At 41.6% G+C, this 23,114-nt stretch overlaps 1 protein-coding gene across 1 annotated transcript in view; it reads left to right on the forward strand.

Annotated features, from left to right (window-relative positions):
- LOC133123174 (low-density lipoprotein receptor-related protein 1B-like) overlaps window positions 1–23,114 on the forward strand; it is a 484,946-nt gene that overhangs the window by 256,176 nt on the left and 205,656 nt on the right. Inside the window, exons 22-26 of the mRNA XM_061233491.1 lie at window positions 4,395–4,640; window positions 7,118–7,315; window positions 9,450–9,654; window positions 12,721–12,885; window positions 14,015–14,259. Coding sequence (XP_061089475.1) covers window positions 4,395–4,640; window positions 7,118–7,315; window positions 9,450–9,654; window positions 12,721–12,885; window positions 14,015–14,259 — 1,059 coding nt within the window. The remainder of the gene's footprint in view (window positions 1–4,394; window positions 4,641–7,117; window positions 7,316–9,449; window positions 9,655–12,720; window positions 12,886–14,014; window positions 14,260–23,114) is intronic.

Consider the following 23,114-nt stretch of genomic DNA (forward strand, 5'->3'; position numbering starts at 1 on the left):
AAATGAAATGGGCCTATTTATTTCCGTTCAGTTCATTTTGAGTCATAATCAACTAATAACCTCCATGGCATTTGCCCAAACAGCTACTATCATATAAAGTGCAACCAGAAAACCAACCTTATGTTAATCTTGTAAAATCCATATGGTGATGCTGGCAAAGCTTTGAGGTTTCACACTCTTGTGGATTAACGCCAATGGTAAGCGAAAGTTGCTGCTTGCATTAGCCGTAGCCATCAGTGTGATGGATTTAAAGTGATTTGCTTGCTTCTCGCTTCTAATTTTGAGGTATTTTCAGGTTTTTTCTCAATTAAGTGTTGCTCGTTTGCAGTTCAATTCTATCCGATTCCATTCCCCATTCGGTTGACTGGACCTTTCGGTTTTCTGAGTTGCAGATCTATGAGGTTCTACGGTCATTGTTTTGGATGCAAATACTTTTCTATACTTTACTGAGCTTGTCTGGTGAATTGGAACCTGTGAAACACTCTCAAAAAGTCCTTCTGGTAAGCCTCGCCTTCTGGTTCTTTTGGTTGGCAGAACTGCACCAGGCAAGATGAGTATAGCTCAGAAAAATACTTGAATCCAAAACAATTATGTATTTTACCCTGGTCCACCTGCTCTACCTCAGTCTACCAAAATGTACCTTTTTGTTCACCAAATTAATGTTCTCTCACCCTCCACCCTAAAAAAGTAGATTGCCAGGGCCAAGCTTTCCAGCCTGGGGGGTCAATGTGATTTGCATCTTGAACCCACCATTTTCCTCAGGCCCCCCGGGGAATCCCCAGCCATGACGCATAAAGAACGTTCATTTTGAGGAGGGATTATAGATTGAGGGGAAACATTAGGTACGGGGATTTGCAGGATACATGACCTTTCTCATTAGTTTGGACCTCGATTTCCTTCCTGCCTGTTGGCAAAAAGCGATCCATATTTCCAACTTCCATGGCTTTGTAAAAATGGGCTTGCTTCTGAAGTCAGTGCACACACACACACACACACACACACACACACACTTTTATTAAGGGGGCTGTCTCTGGGATTTGGCCGAGCTGAGTTAATTTGTATATGACCTTCTTTAGGTACTGAATACCTTGTTTAACAGGGAGCAGAAATTGTTACCGCCAAGTGGATATTGACATTATGTCCTTCACCTGAAGACCAAGGCATTGTGGGTGATTTCTGAGAATGCAACATTATCCGCTTGTTATCTTTATTTAAGCTGTATATCCAGAGGTAAACAAATGGCTGAGTCTGAAAAATCATTTGAATAGCCTTGTAGATAGTTGCACACATGGAGTACTTGACAGTGACATTTAGTGCTATATACACTCACTGAGCAGTTTATTAGGTAGACCTGTACACCAGCATGTTAATGCAAATATTCAATCAGCCAGTTATGTGGCAGCAATTAACCCTTGTGTAGTTTTAACATTATATATACTCCCCTGGTCCTAAGGGTAAAAAATTACCCGCCTTCACTAAATATCCCCCTAAATTAAGGCAGCTTAATTGGATTTTAAACCCCAAATCTTGTTTCCATGACAAAACAATCTGTCACTCATCACAAAGTAGTGGCGAGTCATTTTTGACCCTTAAGACAACACAAGGGTTAAATGCATAAACGCATGCAGAAGTGGCCAAGAGGTTCAGCTGTTTTTCAGACTCTCTAAGTGGATAAGCTACAGCAGCAGAAGACTTAATAAGTCTCAAAAATAACTCTAATAGATACATAATAAAGTGCTCACTGAGTGTATATAATAGTTAACTAATGCATTATTAAATGCACGGAATCCATGAATATGCACAGTGTAGTGATTAATGGTGACTGTATGTACAAAACCTTCTGTTCAGACCTTGCTTGCTGAACCTCAGTTATATTAATCTTCAGAAGAATATTTAAGCAGTGACATTGTGACAGCAGTGGTACTCTTAGATGTTAAATGTGCAGTCCTGTTTTTATTTTGTCAAAACACGCAATAACAATCTGTTTTATACTGAAATACTCTGACAATTATCTAGCCAGCCCATAATGCCAAATGCACTCACACACACAGCCACATGCACACAAAATTTAAATTAGCAAGATGCCAATTGCGAAAAAGCAATTTGACGGCATTACAGCACCCTCACTATGAGGTACCGGTCTTGTGTATAATAAAGGATCTATCCATTATCACTCCGAGATGTAGCACTTCCCCTGAAGCTAGCCAATTAGCTGACACCACGAAGCCTCAGGAGTTTAATTAAAAGACGCAAGTACGCTCAAAGCTGCGACTGCCAAGTAGTACATTACCAGGATACCTTATAGGGGTCAGGCTGCTTTACGGATAAAAAAATTATCATTCTCTAATGGTGGAATGGTGGCACGGAAAGCCTTCACTGTACAAAGCTAAGTGTTCTACTGTCATTTTCCAGCAATTTGTTTTTCATCCCACCTTTTGCTCGGCTTTACTACGAGCCGCGAGGAGCGCTGAAAAGAGGGCGCTGTTAAGGTTATCATATGCAGCGAAACCCACTCTGAGAAAGGGGCTCATGGAAGTAAACTCGACAGTGAGAGAGGGAGACAGAGAGAGCACAAGTGAGGGTGGGAGGGAGAGAATGAGAGAAAGAACACGGAGGGGGGGCAGAGATTGGGTGAGATTTGTTTGCTGAGAGATAGAGAAAGAGAGAGGGCGTGATCGAGACAGACAGTGTGAGAAAGAGAGAGCACGAGCTAGGGTGGGAGGGAGAGAATGAGAGAAAGAACACGGGGGGCAGAGTTTGGGTGAGACGTGTTTGCTGAGAGAGAAAGAGTGAGAGAGAGGGCACGATGGAGACAGACAGACAGAGAGAGGGAGAGAGTAATTGTATATATTGTGTTTAATATGTTTATTCAATGTTCATTGTATTTTTCATTATTTGTTCTCTCGTGCTTTGGCAATATGTATGTATGCATGACGTGCCACAAGCGCTAATTTGAATTTGAATTTGAGTGAGTGAAAGAAAGAGATCGATAGAAAGAGAGAAATAGAGAGAGGAATAACAGGCAGAGGAAAAGGGAGATGGTAACCTCTTGTTGTATATTTTATTTATTCGCTAGATTGTTTTTTGGACAATAAAAGCACTACTGTCCTCCCAGTCTCTCACTAGTTCTTCCAGAATCAGAATAGAACGCCCTCCCGGGAGAGCAACAGTGCATGATGGGTACTGACCCAGCATAACCCCCCCGCCCCCCTCGTGTCTGCGCACGTCTGTGCATAACCTAAATAAAGGAACTTTCGGCGGGATGAAAATGACTGTTTACCCATCTCTTCAGGGTTGACACGTTCACTTCATTATTTAACTCGGAAATCCATTACACGAACACTTCCCCCGTGGGACTTCGCACTTTGTGATACTGTTCTCAAACACATGCCGAAGGTCGCGCCAACACGTGCCGTCTCCAGTCTGGAACACACCACACACAGAGAGCTAAAGCAGGCTCGCTGCACTGCCCTCCTGACCCCAGATGATTCTTATCCTTTTAGGAACGCTGACATTTTCACATTACCCCAGAACAAATAATCTTTCTTCAGGAATTGGACCATGCTTGCTTGCCTGCTTGCTTGCTTGCTCGCTTTATTTCCTTATGTATTTATTTGTGTATTTGTTTTTTGTTTGTTTGTGCCTATAACAGTAGGTGTCAGTGGTACTGGTGACAGCATCGCCATTTTCTTTATGGAATATTTCCATTTATACCCAGAATGCTGGAATAGTACAGTGTGCATGCACAGCCCCTATGTTTCATGCGCCAGAAATAAGAACGAGAAAATAAAGGAGAGTTGAACTTGTGTAGACATTTTATGCATTTCTTGCATATTACACGGATGTATGACCGCACTTTATAATGCACAATGGTCACCTGCACCCATGCTCCTGTAGGGTAGCATGCGTCCATTCACCCGCGGTGCGCATGGAAACAGCGTGACATTTTGTTTTCATTTCTATCACCCTTCCGCAGTTTCTCTTGTTAAAGGACTCAGAAAGGGAGCTCTTATAATGGCTGTGCGCTGTTGTCCCTGCTGTCTGAACCCAGCACAGACTTTTTCTTCAAGAGATGAATTTTGCCTCTCTCTCTCTTCGAGACATAATTACAGTATGTTTGCTTTCATTCGGCACAAAACAGAGAAGACAGCCCTCGCCCATTACCGGCCACCCCCATGAACCTCTCGACCTTTTCCGCACTATCTTTCAGACAGCCCTGGGCTTTTGTGCGCTCTGAAAAAAAAAAAAAAAGGCATCAGTCTGCGTCAGTCACAAAAACAGCCTCTCCCCCCACCTTTTCGGATTTCGGTTTTCTCTAATGCAGTTGTAGGCTCTTTAGTAAATTTGCTGTGGTTTTACGTCCCTCCCCTCTCTCTCCCCTTCTCCTCCGTCAGACAAGTGCGTGCTGGATAATGGCGGCTGCAGCCACCAGTGTGCGGTGGCCCCGGGGAAAGGTGTGGTCTGCTCCTGCCCTGCAGGGCTACACCTCGTCACCGACAACAGGACCTGTGAGACCGTGGACTACTGCACCAAACACCTCAAGTGCAGCCAGGTGTGCGAGCAGTACAAAGCCACCGTCAAGTGCTCCTGCTATCCCGGATGGAGGCTGGTGCCAGATGGGGAGAACTGCCAGAGCACCGGTAGATACATCACCGGCAACTGTCTAATTTACTGTGCCCCGAGGACTCATGGGATTTGTAGTCCGGGGGGTGGGAAATCCCTGGTCTTCCAGGGCAGACACTCGCTTTATATAATTGAGGGGCGTTTGGGGAGAGAAACCACTAAAACGATTTAAACGTTTAACATATTTCCTGTCTTTGATAGTGCAGTAATAATTTATGAGGTAGATTTTGAGTATTATGGTATGTAGCAGGCAAAATTGAAGCCACAATATTTCACAATCCTCCCAGGAAAAAAAATAGTCTTTACCAGCCAAACTTTAATGTTTATGAAAAAGACACCGATTTATGTAGGGATAGGGTAGTTTTTCTTTTCTTTTTCTCAGAGACAGTCTGTGTTTTTTTTTTTTTTCAGCATGAATGAGGGGGATTGCATTTTCTTTTCTGATAATTCGGAAACTCTGAAACCTGAAACTCTGAGCTCTGTGACATACCACCTGTGTAATAAATAACCATTTCCTTGAAGGGCAGTTCACTCAAAAATAAAATAAAGCTGTATTTCCACATTCCCTGGAGCGCTATCTACAATATCCATTTAGAGTTTCACTGAGGTTTGACTACCTCTAGATATCTACTGTAACTCACCTTGATACAAAAGACCTCAACAGTGCCAATTGTGGTGCTCAAAGCACCAAATATTTACATTTGAATCTCAACAGCGCCGTCGCGTTCCAAGTAAAATGGCACAGTTACTCATGAACATCCACTGTCCTTGTTGTCAACTCTGTATATCCACACAAAGTCTCAACTAAAGCACACTAGTATTCTGGGGCACAGTGTCAACAATGTACATTTTTGGAGCCATAGTAACCATTGGCACCGTTGACGTCCATCATATCATGCTGAGCTGAAGCGGATATCTAGATGACACATCTCAGCAAAACTATCTGGATGGTAGATGGGTAAGTGGAAATAACTTAAAGACAAGCTGAAACGGAAATTAGAGCAGCTGGATCTTTCTGGGAAGTTTTTGAAGGGCGGAGGGTCAATTTGACTGACGTCAAATGAGGAAGGGGTTGTCAAATGAGAATGTTTTTATTTTTGGGAGACCTGCCCCTCTTTAAAATGAGTTGACAATGCAAGTAATCCTCTTCATGAGTGCAATACTGAAGGAACCATGTAGCTAGTCAGAAGATATGTTCATTTCAGGCTACTGCCGTGTCCCGAAAACATATGATGTTTCCTTGAAGACGTACTCTTCAATTGAGTGTTTTTTTCATGAAAGCTCCTTTGTGAACCATTACGGTAGCATTCGTGTTTTCCACAAAACCCACAAAGTGACACTAATTTACTTACCAGATACGTGCAGATAAAGCAGTTCTGAATAATTTGCGAACTGGAGGAGTAAATTGAAATGCACTGGATGCATTTATTCGAGAGGATAATGAGAAGCAGAGAAGCGGTCCAGAATCATAAAAGAAGCCTGTTTGGGGCTTTCAATTTGGACTCTTTCCACTCGGATTCCTGACGAGGGGAACGTTGCGGATCCTGTTTGTTTCCATCTGGACTGAACCTGTGTGCCAAACAGTGGGTTGTTCCTTTTTCAGCGGTGCAAACATGAATGATCAGTTCCTTTCCAGTGTACAGTATTCCAAGTGTTCCAATGGATGATATAGGCTCAGTGAGCACTTTATTAGGTATTTATTAGACTTTTTTTAGACGTATAAGTCTTCTGCTACTGTAGCCTATCCACTTTGAGGTTTGACGCATTGTGTCTTCAGAGATGGTCTTCTGCATACCACTGTTGTAATGTGGGGTTATTTGCCTTACTGTCACCTTTGACCAGTCTGGCCCTTCTCCTCTGACCTTTTTGCACCATTCTCTGCAACTCTAGAGACTGTTGTGCATGAAAATCTGAGGAGATCAGCAGTTTCTTAGATACTCAAACCACCCTGTCCGGCACCAACAATCATTCCATGGTCAAAGTCACTTAGATCACATTTCGTCCCCATTCTGTTGGTTTATGTACACTGCTGCCACATGATTGGCTGATGAGATAATCACATGATTAAGTAGGTGTACAGGTGTTATAAGTATTGAGAGTAGGCATTGGGTTCAGAAAATGTCTTCTAGGACATGTGGTGGTCTCATTGAGTTGTATCAGGCAGGTCTGCCTCAATAAAGTTCATTCTTTGAGCCAGAGGGTTGTCTACACCTGGACAATTCCTTAAACGAAATTCAAAAATCATCCATTCCTGCTTGAAGACTGATGGTTGTTGAAAGGGAAATGGGAAATCTTGTTCAGAAAAACATCTTATAAAATGAAGAGAGGCTTTATTAATTCATCATGAGGACTCTCAGTTAAAAAAACAAGACAAGCCGGTTCTATGTAACACGATTAGCGCGTTTTGAAGGTTCATTCATAACTGTGAGGTTGTTTGAATTGGACTTCCGTGCTGTCGGGTTGCCTTTTAACTTGTTTCGTTCATCTCGGACAGATCCCTTTGAAGCCTTCATCGTCTTCTCTATCAGACATGAAATCAGACGGATAGACCTTCACAAACGAGATTATAGTCTGCTTCTCCCTGGCCTGAGAAACACCATTGCCCTGGACTTCCACTTTAATCAGAGCTTGCTCTACTGGACCGATGTGGTGGAGGACAAGATATACAGAGGAAAGCTCACCGACACCGGAGGTATGCATCTGGACAAAGTCCGTTCAGAACTTTGAAAGTAGCATCAACTCACCAATTTCCATCATTATATTTGGTAAAATATTGACTAGAATTATTGTTAATAATAAGTTGTCTTGTAAATATGCCACTCTCAGAGGTTAGCTTAAAAATAATGTGGTAATTAGGATCTCATTAAAGCAGTCATTCTATATTTGATTATTTTGTTTGTTAAGTGGCTGTGACAATTTGGAAAATATTTTGTTTTCTCTGACACACCATGTTTGACCTCTTTTGCAAATGGTTGAATTTTGCTCTGGGTCTTTTGTATGATGATTTTTTTTTTCACACATTGTGTTCTTTATCTTCGTCCGAAGCCATATCTCTATTCTTCATTTTTATACAGTAGTACTGTATTGTGATTTGTTTCAGATGCTTGCCTTTTTGCATCTGTGATAATTCAGCTTTATATTAATGAGGCCTAATTGCACACAGCACGTACACTATACCGTCTTCATTAATCTCTCAGTCTCTTACTCCGAGGTTTGCATCGCTGAGTTTCTATTTTATGTTTTTGGTGCACTTGAGAGTATACAGTCAGGCCCCAGGGAGTCCCAGTAAGTCTAAGGATTTGTGATATGCAGTCTGACCTCAAAATGTCCATTTCATGGCGTAAAAAATAGAGGCCTAGATTATGACTATTAAAAAAAGCGAACAATGTATACTGACACAGCATTTCTTAAATCATATGAAATGTCTAATCTCTTGCACTCCTGTGGAAAGCTCTTCCAGAAGGTGGTCTCAACTGAAAATGCCCTTCTGAAGAACTACATTATTGGAACGCAACAGTACATTTGAACACTTTCAGGAATTTAAACTGAGAATATATTGTGTACTCTGGTGCAAACATCTAATGTGAATAAGGATTATAAACTTTCTCCTTCTACTGGACTTTGTAACTGAGCAGTGTAACTTCACAGTGAGCTGTGGTTATTTAACCATTTCACTCAAAATATTAAGTGGCTCCACCCAAATCACAAGGGGTTTTGGCTTTGGTTGAGAAAATGAAGAGAGTTGAGATAATTTAGGCAGGTTTTAATTGGGGCTCAATACAATAGTATAGCAGTTATTTTCAAGGTAATAGGTCACAAGTGCCATATAGCACTCTTGGGACCGAAAGGGTTAATAAAAAAGTACTAAAGATGTTGTATAGTGATAGCTGTTTGATATATTTATGTTGTAAGACAGAGCAATGGGAAATAAGTAGTATAGCATGATTATGAAACAATATTGTATTATATTAAAATGGACTTCCTTGATGTTCTGCTAGACGCTATAATAGTTCTTGTAGAAATTTCTGGAGCAATTTTATTGAACATGACACCCCCCATAACCCTCTAACACCCCTTCAGTAATCCCTCTCTGAATTATTTTCCTGTATGTTGGAAGTTATGATGTGGGGTTTGCACAGGAACATTAGCATTGTTTAATTTACCTATCTTGCACCATGAAGACCGAACATGCCTTTGGACAGAGGTTGCGTTTTGCGGGAACATTTAAGTTCCTGTAGCTGTCAGCAATGCTCACAGCCATTATGTCTAATGTTCAGATATCGGAGCAGATCCTCTCGGTAGCTATCTTTCTGCTTGGTTAATATTTCAAGGCTCTCTGAAAACCCTCAGCAACTGTGGATAATTACAAACAGCTGGATTATATGATGGCAGAGAAACCTTTAATGTTTAATAAAGCACTGGAGGAAGCTTTGCTCTCCGTTTTGTCAATTTGTTCTTTTTGAGAGCTTGACATTTTACAGAAAATATGCATTTTTAAGGAAATTAAAATGAGGCCCCAGTATCACACTAGTCACTATAGGGCCTTTCTGTAAGAAACACGAGGAATGAGTTGCGACGTACCAATAATTCATACATTGGCCTTATAAGGACACTGAGTTACTGTAGATTTGGTGAATTTTAATCTTCAACCACTTTTTTTGCATTTTGAAGTTTTGCAAGTAAAGCAATTTCAAACTCAAATTACACACAGAATTTCATTCAATCTTCCAAAATCTACAGCGAACAGGAAAAGCTGCCCTTTAAATAACAGACGAGAAAGCATTTGCTGGCTGTGTTTTTACTGTGCTTCACTGTGGTCGTTGCAGGGGTGTCTGGGATTGAAGTGGTGGTGCAGCATGGGCTGGCCACTCCCGAGGGTCTGGCGGTGGACTGGATCGCTGGGAACTTCTACTGGATCGATAGTAATCTGGATCAGATCGAAGTGGCCAAGCTGAATGGAGACATGAGGACCACATTGATCGCAGGAGACATGGAGCACCCACGGGCAGTTGCCCTGGACCCTGGACATGGGTACTGGATATTAAAGTCCCACACGAAAACATTCAATTTCACTCTATTAAGTGCTAGGTGGCAACATTGTATGTAGGCTCTTTGTCAGTATAGATGCAGGATAGTATCTGGGTGTTGACTTCGGGTGCACCCTTCAGCAATGTGCTTAATCTGAATTCCTTTGCTGAAATGTCAAAAAATACCCAAAGAATATGTGTCCTTTTAGATCTGTGTAGGCCACACGGGTTATGCACATTTCTTTAACAAAGTAACATAAGAAGAAGACAAAGAAGAGGAATAACAATAGAAACTACAACTGCAACATTGCGAGAATGCACTACAAGCATTTGAAAATAAGTGGACCTGTTAGCTGATTTATATAGACATGACATCTGTTCCCAGGGGGAATTATAGACCCGCGTGATATGATAAGCCTGAAATGAACTGTACTGAAAACATAGGGTGGTTGTCATGGTTTCAACTATGACAGATAACAAGAGTCTGATATTTTTACTTGCATGGATGTATTTAATGGCATTAATGAATGAATGAATGAATGAATATGTGTGAAATAAGTGTTTACAGATTTGGCTGGAGGTAAGAATGTGAGTATTATTCAGTCATGTCCTTGTTTTTAAAAGATGGCACCATGCCCAGATATACTCTAGAGTGCTATATTACATATTAAATCCAGTGAGCTTCATAATGTTTCGGACAAAGACATATAGAGAGGTCCATACTGCATGTATTTGGACAGTGGTACAATTGCTGTTCTATGAATTTGAGATTAAAGTGCAGACTGTCACCTTTAATTTGAAAATATTTACATCCATATCAGGTCATCTTTGTAGGAATAAAATCAATTTTTATTCATAGTCCCCCCATTTCAGGGGCCCAAATGTAATTAGACAGTTGGCCTGGCGAGCTGTTTCTGAATAGTCTGATTTATTCAGTTGTTTCCTTGGTACAGGTATAAGAAAGCTTTCAGTACCTAAATGATAAATGGTTAGCATTTGTATAGCGCCTTTTTCCAAAGCATTTTGCTCCTCATTCACCAATTTATACACACTCACACACCAACGGCGATTGACTGCCATGCAAGGCACCAACCAGCTCGTCGGGAGCAAATACGGGTTAGGTGTCTTGCTCAGGGACACTTCTACACACCTAGGGCGGGATTGGTGAGGTTTAAAAATACCCTACAATAAAAGCTGAGCATCTGCTCTTTAACCACAGGTGAATTGTTTGATTACAAATGTAAAATGATATTGAGCCTAATCAACAAAAAATATGTATTTGTGCCAAACACTATGGAGTTCAGTGTATATTCTTACATTGTAACATCACCCAGATGTACTGCTACTTTAGAGCATTGCATTTACTGTGATAACAAATTTTGCACATTTTAGCAGCATTTTAATTTTAAGCAATTACCATTATTTTAATTAAATATGAGTCAGCCTTATTTATTTTAGAATTGATGCAAGAGTAATTTGTTTAATTTATTAGAAATTGAAGTAATATCTAGAGATAAAGAAAATCAATCAAGTAATCCGCATAATTTAATTACCTGATATTGCAGACACCATCACAGCGAGAATCTTAATTATTTACCTTGGAAGTAATTCTCTATCCAGTTATTAATGTTGCAAGTGCAAGCTGGGTGAATAACAATGTACTTTTGTGGAGGTGGCAAGTGTGTTTTTCTTTGGGAGGCATGAAGGGGGGGAGTGTTGTTTCAGTGGGAGACAACTGTACTGAGGTGATCATTCTTTAATCTAATTACTTTTATTCGCTCAGAAGACTAGGTTATTGATCTGCAGGTCCGATCCAATGAATAGGGCTATCGATCGGATTGTTGGATGTTTCTTGTTTCCAGTAACTTGGTTTCCTGCATCGGCCCACGAATGATTTCAAATTTGGCACCTGCTGTGTTGATCCTGGTTGATCCGCGTTTAGAAGTAGCTGGCATAAGAGGTGGTCCTGAACCTGGTGGTGCGTGGCCGTCGTCCATAGAAGATTGCGAAAAGCAGATGGCTAACCACTTTCCGCCAAGTTTGTTTGTGCAGCGGGTTCCATTTTGTGGTGTTTTTGGACCAGAGGCCCAGACCCGTCACACCTCATGTTTTAGCAAAACACCTTCCAATGATAACAATTTCTGTCGTTCCCTGGACGAGCTCCACTCAAAATATTTCCAACCAGACCCAGATTACAACCTAATACAAAACACTTGGAAGGAAATGGGTATTTGAGCCGAAATGGTGGACCTCCTCACCCCTTGGTGAGGCTGCCATACATGCCCTCTGCAGCTTTTACTCCTTCAGAGGTGAATTGAGGGCACATTCTCAAATGTATTTGCGAGTCTTGCAGAAAGAAACGGGAGGGACACCCACTTAAATCCTGGCCACATTTTCAATGTTGCTAACTCTGCAGAAGTTCAAGCACTGGAGGAGAAGTTTTTTTTTTTGTGCCAATAGCTCCTGCTGTCTTGGTCGTAACCCAGTGATATAAAGAACTTCCTGGGTTAGTGGAGTGATTAGTCACCCCATTGAACCTTTCCCCCATATCTCAAGGATGTGGCCGCTAAGGAGTAAATGGCTGTAAATGAACAAATTATGTCCTTTTAGATGGGGAACTGCACTGTATTCTTCAGCTTTCAATGGCCTGTCTACCTTTTTAGCGATTCTATGTAAAAGTATTAAGCTTCTAATTTTAAATTTTATACTGAGTAAAATTAAATCATAATAATTGGAGTTTTAAAGTTAAGGAAAAAAAAACCTTTTAAGGCACAGTTGGCAGAGTGGAATATAATTGGCAGAAGTCTTGCCTTGGGGAAAGGCGGGAGTGGGTACTGTAGGTACTTGAGTCAGTGGGTTGTCTACATCGCTCTGCATTGCTAGGTACCCACTGCCTGTGTCTGTGCGAGCTTATGTGGCCCTCAAAGAATAGTAGCAGCTGACCTTGCATAGTTCTAAAGAGAGCATGTGTTTATCTATGAACAGAGAATGACATTTCCAGTCAATTGCATCTATAAAAAAATACAAAGTGCATCCACTTAGTACATAGTTCATTTTTTTGTGTGCTCAGAATCCTCTTCTGGACGGATTGGGATGCTACCTTTCCCCGAATTGAGGCTGCATCGATGAGTGGGGTGGGAAGACATGTCGTTTTCAAGGATATGGAAATCGGGGCGTGGCCCAACGGATTGACGCTGGACCATGTGGAGAAGAGGATAGTATGGACAGATGCCCGGTAGGTCAGCCTGTTTCATAACAGGAAGAATGCTTGAGAATGCTTACGGAATGTTTGATAGCATTAATGAGAATGCTACGTGAGTGTTTGCTAGCATTAATGCCAATGTCGCCTTAATGTTTGATAGTATTAATGCGAATGCTACTTGAATGTTTCATAGTATGAATGGAAATGTTTTGCTGGAATGTTTGATAGCATCAATTACAATGTTGCCTGAAAGTTTGATGTTAATGGGAATTTTCACTGAATGTTTGGCACTAACAAACACATTGCTTGAATGTTTGCCACAATCAACGGGAAGGTTGCCTGAACATTTGGTCGCGCGAATGGGAATGCTGACTGAAAGTTTGGTAGAGTTAGCGGGAATGTTGCCTGGAAGTTTGACGTAAACAGAGTGCTGTGGGGTCCAGTGTGGGGGCGTGAGCAGCTGTCAGGAGGCAGGTTCCCATACACACACAGCAGGGACAGCGGCATCCCACTACCATCGCAGAACCACAGCCTCACATTGGCAACCCTCGACAGTCAAATAAATGAGATTGATTCCCGAGAAATGTACAAACGACGGGGCTAAGACGGATGTTCCGGTGGGCACATTACCAGCCTACAGAAGTCAATTTAGATCTCACAGTAGAAGAGCAATCTGAGCTAATGTGTTTATTTATACATATGTACAGTTGTTTTGATAAACAGGTTCGATTTATCTCTCTCACGCCTCTCAAAGTTTGAGGCTATTAATAACTGTAGATAAACAAAGGGACAATTAACCCAAATACGCCTGCATTTGAAGAACAGCGTACTTTGTGAAACGAACGAGCCGGCAACTGTTTCCTTCCGTGCGACTTATGACTAAAAATAAAGCCTGGGTCCTAGAGGGCCTGCCCGTTTCCCAGAGACAAGCTTTCCAATTTCCCGGACGCTTCCTTTAACACGAACAAGCATTTGTGTATTCTCCCTATCAGCGCATGCAGCAAGTCTCATTGTAGCAACGGCCTGACTGACAAGGAAGTAAATGAGCGTGGGGGGATTGAAGCAGGGGTGTTTATCCTGGGCACGGCACGATGCCGCGGGCCCCGCTGGTATTGCTAGCACACAGAAACGGATTCCGATAGCGTTCCTTATCTCTCCACAGCTCCGACGCCATTTACTCGGCCCTGTACGACGGCAGCGGAGTGATAGAGATCCTGAGGGGCCACGAGTACCTGTCTCACCCCTTCGCCGTGTCCCTGTTCGGGGGAAGCGTGTACTGGACCGACTGGAGGACCAACACCCTGGCCAGAGCCAACAAGTGGACGGGTCGCAACGTGACGGTGATCCAGAAAACCAGCGCCCAGCCTTTTGACCTGGAGATCTACCACCCCAGCCGCCAGCCACAGGGTGAGTCTGTTTTCAATATTTTTGGGTGCAAAACTGGCATAAAAAGCGCGCGGGGGAGAAAGTGGGGAAGCGAATTCTTATCAAGCAAGGAGACCTGGATTGAATCCCCCATCGCCCACTCGAGCAACTTTAAAATTGAGCTGGTTAAGCTCGTCATAATCTGGTCTAGCTGGGTTTGAGCTGGTCAACCAGCATGGACAAGCTGGTTTAGCTGGGTATGAGCTGGTCAACCAACTGGTGTTGGTACCTTGTCTGAGTTGGTAGCTGGTCAAAACTAAGCCTGAGATGTTTTTTTCAGCAGAGGTTTGTGGTGGTTTTAATAGTGGTGTGTGTTGCTTTGTAGGCTGTGCCTGTTGTGAGTTTGCTCGGTGCTGAGAGGCAGGCTGCAGAAGCCTTCAGCAAAAACAGCTACACGCCACACTGCTTCAGGGCACCACAGAGGGCTATGTCATCGAGCCAGGAGACTCCTAAGCATTGAAGTGAAGCACACGTCCTGCCTCACTGATTAAGGTTTTTTTTTTATGTCACAAAGGGGCTGTGTGTTTGTCAGAGATCTATGTAGACATGCTCACCATTTCAATTTGATTCCTTTCCGGTGTCGCGCGCAATTCTTCCCAGCGAATAACTTTATTAACTTTATGGCACTCTCCTTTAACAAATAACCAATCACTGCTCGACTAGAAACGGGATGTTCAGCAATATCCACAGACATCCATGTATTTAAGAAAATATTTGTGTACATTTATGAAAACACCAAGCTTTTTTAACCTTACTGACATCCATAGACATCATTAATTACCTTTCCCTTAAAATCTGTATTAAATGTACCCAAGCACATCATGTATACCTGCACAAACAAGACCGACATATGTTTCTTTCACAGCAGTTTATTGACATGTTAATTATACAAATACGCCGAAAATAACCAGATAGTCGATGCAGTTCAGTTCTAGGGAAACGGAAATGCCCAGGAAAAATTGTATGCAGGGAAGAATTATTTTTATATTGACACAACACTGAGGTTTTTCGATTCCATGATTTGCAGTCGAGCTCACAGGAGGCCTCCATAATGGCGGTGGAGCCGTAGCAGTCGGCAGCAGGATCTGTCGGGCCTAAGCCCTCATTTTGACATTCTGTTGTTGCATTTCTCCTGATGTCAGAGCCACTGTCGATCAAGGTTCATGGCAGGTTAGCTCCGTTCCTTTTCATGTGATCTGAAACAGCAGCTAGCACAGTCACATTCTCCACGTACCACACACCTTCAAATCCGTGCATGTGTGTGGGTGCGTGGGAATATGTGTGTGCATGCGTGCCAGTGCGTCTTCTCCCCTACCTGATTCAAATAATTGGATCTTACCTTTTGAAGCAATATCCTGGAATTTCCTGAAGACAGGAATGAATGCATAACAGGGACTCAGTATTTCAAAATTGTCTTGCTTTGGTCATGGCTTTTAAACATGAAAATAATGTTCTTACCTGAAAAAGATAATAACAGTCTCAGTTCATGAATAATTTTTTTTTGCATATAGAAATGATGCATTTCTCTTTTATATAGCCATACCTCATATGATCTCACACCTGCTGCAAGTATGATTTGTCTTTCTGCTGCCTGATTTTAATTTCATTAGGACTTTCTGTTTCTTCTCATGAGATTAATTTTTTTATTATTACTTTTTTCTTGGCCTTCATAAAAGAAAAGTGAATTTCATTGACATTACCCTTCATCTTGCTTGCCATATTTCTTATCGCAGCTCATAATTGTCCTAATGGATTCAATTTAACTTCCCTGGCTCGAAAAGTGAATAAATTATGCCTAAATTCTCAATAAATAAATACAATTATATCAAGCTTTGATTGCAATCCAAATAGGTGATCCCAGAGGCATTGGTCTACCAGCTGCTCAAAAATAGTCTCCATTAATGACTTTATTTTGGCAACTTAGAAAGTGTAATTGCACAGTTAATTGTCTTAAGATGTTTTGTGTAGTGTAATGACTGAAGCTAAAAACTGTGAGTGGGCATTAGAGCTTTGAGTTAATTCTCCTCTCTTGGGTCGAGGTTATAATTTATTATTTAGCTAATACTTTTATCCAAAGTGACTTACGGTTGATTTGACTAAGGTTAAGGTACCTGGTGTGGTACCCTATGTTCAGGGCCTTGCTCAAGGGCCTAACAGCTGAGTGGATATTATCGCGGGTGCACCGTGACTTGAACCACCAACCTTCCGGGTCTCAGTCATGTACCTTAGTCACTAGGCTATAGCTGCCGCAATTATGCTAAGGTTAGCTGTGATAACTATTTTCTGTCCGGAAAAGGCAAAGCTAAATGTCAATGTATAAAACAGTTACAGCTGACAAGTAAATGTGTGGTCAGAGAGTATGTGCATGGGTTCAAGTACATACATGTACCATTTGATAAATAAATATTTACACATGCGCATGGAGGCAGACAATCTTATAAGCACATGTATGTTGTTCACATGTGGTGTTTGTGTGCACACATATGAATGTGTGTACATACAGTATGTGCATATTAGCATGTGTCTGTTCGTGCATGTGTGTGTCATGTTACATGCATATGCTAATAATGTGGACCTTTTTCGAAAGACTGACAGATGATTTCATTAATCCAGTACCAGTGAGTTTCTTCACCTGATTCATTTCCTGGCACCCTGCTGACATGCCAAGTCATATTCACCAGTGTGTAACTCTCTCTTTCCTTTAACGGTATAATGATAAAAATGAAAGGCCCTTCACAGTTATGTGTTATGATTAGAGTGTATCATGACATCTGGTAGCATTTTGACACTTTTGATTTTGCTTTTGTCAGTCCCTCAACAATATTCCTCTCAGAAATTAATTATCGCTTCAATGTATCAAATCCGGCTGTATCTGTGATATAAGAGGTACAGTACACTCTCAGAAATAAAGGACAAAAAGAGGACAGAAAAGTGCCTAAAAAGCAATACATTAATCTGTTCCTTTTTGCTTGGAAAACATTTGTACCCAAAGAGAACATTACTGTACTTTCAGGGATTTGGGAAAATTTGATCCTTGAAGAACAAAAATGTACCTCCACTGTTACTTTATCTCTGAGTGTAGCACACTAAACTTTAGCATTCAACTTTGACCTTTTGAAACCGAGCCTGTGGATAAAAACAGCTGCTTTCTCTGAATGTTGACTCGTCGCTTGCCCAGCCGTATGTGAACGAGAGTCTATCCATTTCCCGCCAGCAGTGCGTTTGCCAACCTACCAAAATATCACATCCTCTTCTAAAAAAACGGGCAAAAGGGTTTAGACATGATGGCAGCTAATTCTGTACTTTTCTCCTCCTGTTTAAGCTGACTTACGACTGTGCCACACAGATAAGTGTGGACAAATTGAACTGCTTCACGAAAGAAGCCAATAAGCAAGTCTAATCCAATTTAAAGAACCCGGTGGGGGAACGGGTTATTAAAAGACTCCAGATACCGACCATAGCCGTTTCACATGTGGAATTGAGAGAGAGATGCAGATTCTCCATTTGGCTTATAAGATCTATAACGGGAACACGCGGTTTTTGGAAACTGGAGCCGTGGCATTGCATTCTTCATGTGCCCCCCAGCAGCGTTGAGGTTGTAAATACATTATGTGTGGCCAGGGATAGTTTGTAGAGATGTTGGTAAGTGTTTGGGGAGAGTAGTCAAAATGAGTCTATGAATAGGAACATCGAATTGAAATTGCAGATAAAAATGCAGTTTCTGTCTGCTTGTGTCATAAAACAGAATGGAGAATGCCGCCCTGCTCCATTGGTCTGACATTCAGCCCCTCAGCATTGCTTTTCATCCTTAAACTGTGTGACGAATTTCATTCAGCCCCTTTGTACACAATATGTTTCTTTGTTACTAGCAACTCAATTGGCTTTTCAGCTTAAGATGGAGAACACAGGCATGGCTAAGTTTTAACAGCCTGTTTATGCCTTCATAGAAAACACAAGATATTATTATAATTGTATTTTTTTTAAGAATTATGAGGCACATATGTTGTTTGAGAACCTTCAGAAGCATGCACTGCAAACACGGTAACAATATAATTCAGGCAAAAAAGTTTTATAGACATGCAAACAAAATATGTCTTTTATACACATTCTTTTACTAACCACAATACCAACCGCACTGTTTAAATCTTAGTTTGTCCATGCAACTGCTTTGACTGTAGGCAGAACTACAAGAAGAGAGGATAGCAAAACACAAGTATGCTATTAGAATTGTTAACATAGTTTATCCTGTGGCGAAACATTTTAAAGACAAACGTCATAGTACTCCAGAATAATTGAAAGTGGAAGGCATTGAGGTAATAAATAAACAATTTACAGGTGGGGATGCAGCAGATTGAAAACTCTTTCACAAACAGAGACCTTTCGGACATATTGATTTAACGCTATGCAGTTTTCTGGTTTGAATGAAGAAATTGATTTCAGACCATTTTTATGAATAGCATGGTGACCCATCCGTATGTGTATGAACTATTTGTTAGGTGTTGTAATGGCTGTTAATTACATTACAGTCATTTGGCAGACGCTCTCATCCACAGTGATGTACAATAAAGTGCATAAACAGGGACAAGTGCACTGAAAACCCTCGAGGGAAGTATGGTTCCAAGTGTGATCACATAAAAAGGGTTGAACCCTTGTAGAATAATCAGATAAACTGCCCAATAAGTAGCAATACCACATTTTTGTCAACTAGAATTCTAAGAATAGTAAAATAATTATATACAAGACAGCATATAGCATTTATGGCGAATTAGAAATGACAGGGAGGTGGGGAGGGGAGGGGAAAGCTGCAACCTGAAAAGGTGAATCTTCAGTCTGCGCTCGAAGGTGGCCAAAGACTCTGCTGTTCTGACCTCTACAGGAAGGTCATTCCACCACCGTGGGGCCAGAACAGACAGTAGTCGTGACCAGTTAGTGCAGGTGTGATGATTTAGAGGGTAGGCACCAGGTGCCCAGAGGTAGAGGAACGGAAAGGTCTGGCAGGCTTGTAGAGTCTGATGAGCCTTTGTATGTATGCTGGGGCCGAGCCATAAATTACCTGGTATGCAAGCACCAATGTTTTAAATTTGATGTGAGCCATAACAGGTAGCCAGTGGAGGTCAGTGAGCAGGGGGGTGGAGTGAGAGTGTCTGGGGACGTTAATCCCCAGACGACCTACAGCATTCTGGTTGAGTTGTAGGGGTCTGACAGCAGACACTGGAAGGCCAGCAAGTCCTTGCAGTAGTCCAGGCGGGACAGTATCATTGCTTGGCCCTGGAGTTGTTTTGAGATGGTGATGAGGTTATAGTAGGGATGGAGATTAGCACCTTCTTAACTTTAGATGGTGGTTGTCCATCCAGATCTGGATGTCTCTCAGGCAAGCAGAGATACTGGCAGAGACCTATGTGTCAGATTGGGGAAAGGAGAGAAAGAGTTGAGTGTCAGCATAACAGTGATATGACATACCATGAGCAGAGATAACAGGGACGAAGGATCTAGTGTAGATGGGGAAGAGGAAGGGGCTGAGGACTGAGCCCTGGGGAACTCCTGTGACAAAGGGACAAGGGGTAGGAGGATTGGAGGATAGAGTGGTTGACCACATTGAAGGTCACAGAGAGATCCACTGCTTGTGTTTCCTGAAGAGATTTGTTGACGGAGAGGAGTGTGAAGCTGGACTGGTAGGGGTCCAGTAAGTTTCTGCAAAAAGAAAGCGTTGGTCAGATGCAGTTTGTTCAAGTGATTTGATTAGAAAAGGAAGAAGAATTACCGGTGGTTCTGCATGTCTCTGGGAGCAAGAGAGGAGGGTGACAGGGAGGAAATGAAGTGGTGATCAGACATATGCAGAGAGGTTACCATAGGGTCAGAAGAGGAGCAGTTCCTCAGGAAGATGATGTCTAGGAGGTTGCCAGTCTTGTGGGTTAGGGGGGAGTGCTGCAGGGAGAGGTTGAATGAGTGGAGTAGCGGTAGGAAGGCAGCAGACTAGGAGGTTTCCAGGTGGATGTTGAAGTCTCCCAGGAGGATCAGTGGGGTGCCATCCTCGGGGAAAGAGCTGAGTAGGGTGTCAAGCTCATCAAGGAAACTTACAAGGGCCCTGGAGGGCGATGAACATTATAGAGGTTAATAGGGTGGGTGATTGAGATAGAGTGGTATTCAAAAGTGGATATATAGGTCGGAGAGAATTTCCAGGAGGGGGAGGATAATATTGTGAACTTGGGGGATATTTGACATATGTGGTGTGAATGTTACCCTACATGAGTGTTCTTTGACAACCATTCTTCCTTGTTTATTGATGGCAATCAATGTAGGGACTGGTTTTATTGGACAATGGGCTTGCGATTATTGCTAATTGAAAATAGATAACTAGATAATAATTAATGAATAGATTAATTTGTCTATATGTGCATTCTCCGCCAGGCTCTGGGCTATGCCCCGATGAAGGTCTTTTGCCATAACACGTGGGCATAGACTGCTTTCTTTGTTTGTACTCCTTGGATATGGCATTATAATAAAGGCTTTTTAAAGTAATTCTGCCACATCATCCAGAGTGCCTTGGACACATGTCAACGTGGAAGCGTAATTATTTTTGTTAGCTTCTGTAACGTTGCTTGTTTTCTTGCATTTGTTGATAGCCTTTCCCAAAGAGCACCTGGCGTCAACCCGAAAGCACTTACGTTTCATTTTCTTCAGTGCTCCTGGGTTCAATTCTTCTTCATGCTTCTAATTATACAGTATATTTGCATTTTTAGCTTAAACCTTTCTGGGTATACCCACTACAATCAGCGACTAGAATAGTATTACATGTTTATTGCTTACATTGCTTAATTGTCCTAATCTGTGTCCTGTATTTGTTAGATATTTATTAAAAATAAGATTAATGAGAGGATGTTCCACAGGTATAAACTGGCTTTGGCAGTCTGTGCAGTTAACTCCAGGCCACTGAAAGTTTGCAGGCCAGTCTGAGTGTGTGGCGTATTATAATTAGCACTGCTTCTCTGGCTCAGGAACATCTGACATCCCTGCCTCTACATTGTTGGTGGTTTTTTCAGAAGTGAAACTCCACGCCTTAATAACAGTGTGAGCTGTACAACTTTTCTGAAAAAGTGTCGAGCTGTGTTGAAGTTAAAGTTTAAACTGTGTTGATCAGTAAAAAATAAAAAATAAAAAAATAAAAAAAGACATATTTCCTCTTATTTATTTAAAACTTTGCCACAGGTTGTCACCCTAGCACTTGTACACTCATGGATGAGTATACACTCACAGAACATAAATGTCCAATTTCTCAAAGGATTTTTTAAATTTTATTTAAAATCTGGAAGAGAAATGTATATAGTATTTAAGTCCTGCTTTTTTGAGTTTAAAGTCTTACTTTAAATGAAACCAGTTGTGCAGATTCAATGTAACCATCAGCAAATTTAGATTTTTGGCATGCTGGACTAGTGTGGTGGTCCAAAATCAGCAGTTCAGTTCTTCAGCAATGTAAAACGTCAGGAGAAGTGGTCAGGAAGTTCAGTTTGATTGAAAACCTGGATTCAGAAACTGTATTTTATACTTCCAAAGCATATAGAATAGCATTTGACATGACTGTTTTCTGTCCATGCAGCAAGAACTTTGGCCCAGTGAGATTTATTTCTTAGAGGTTATGAACTGTCACCCACTTCAGACTAAAGGGTATTGAAATAGGTGAAGAATGATAATTAGATAAAGTAGTGTTGCCAAGCAGAGGGCATCTAGAATTTTTACCTGACTGTTGCTAGTGCAAATCTCAGGTATTGACCTCTTGTAACCTCTGCCATTTCAGAGAATATCCATCTGTACACTCAAGAAAAAAAGGTTATTTGGCTTGTTCCATAGGCGGAGCCTTTCTAGTTAATTATGGAACCCACTGTCATAGGTGTGGAGTGTGAAAGCTCCCAGACAAAGAACCATTTTGACCGACAAAGAACTCTTGAACTAGATACTGTCGGATTCTTCTATATAATCACATTGTTCCTTTTGAACCATTTCTTCTGAGGTAAGATGGGACATCTGAGAAAGCCAATAAGCTGGCTAAAAAAGGGTCCAATAGGTGCTCTACAACCAGCGCTGATAGATTATATGCGACTCCTTACCCGGACAACTTTACGGGGACTAGTCCAAAATAAGAGACGGTGGAGTGTTGGTGGATTCACAGCATTTGTCTCCCCTTCATTTTAAAATATCACATGAGCACATAGACAAGCTGCTCTTGTGGAGGGAATGGCTGCACTTTAGAGCCCAGGTTAGCTCTGGTCAGGAACTCAGGCCATAAAATGGCCCCTCCACTTGTCTAAACACACAGCTGCTCTCAGGAACATGTGGGCAGTTATTTTCCTCATTTTCAAGCCCGAGATCACAGGGCCGGTGTGTTTTTAAAGCAGTTGCGGACAAGGGTGGAGCAGGTGGCGAAAACATAAAACCAGTCTCATATTTGGAAAGTCAGCAGTTATGTCAGCCATAGGAGTGTCAGACCGGGATAATTATGTGTAAGCATATATTTAATACAGCTGTTTAATTATTATTTAAGGTTTATATTTAACTTTAAAACATACAATTTTGCCAGATTATTTTCTCTCTAAATTTTTTAGTGAAGCAAGAGTATTTATGTTTCACAAGTCAGGCCTTAGTTCAATTGTTTGCCCCTATTGTAGTAGAAGCATTTGGTGTCCTTCTTATTCAGTACCAAGGATGTAATAAAGCTGGTTAATTACACCTGAAAAACATTTAATTTCGATTTGAGGGTATCCAATTTAATCAAGGTTACTGGCGAGCACAGCTCACCACGGGTGAGGAATTATACAAGCAATTTGGCAGAAATTGCTTTAAAA

This window comes from Conger conger, chromosome 3, assembly GCF_963514075.1.
Source record: "Conger conger chromosome 3, fConCon1.1, whole genome shotgun sequence".
In the NCBI taxonomy this organism is placed as follows: domain Eukaryota; kingdom Metazoa; phylum Chordata; class Actinopteri; order Anguilliformes; family Congridae; genus Conger; species Conger conger.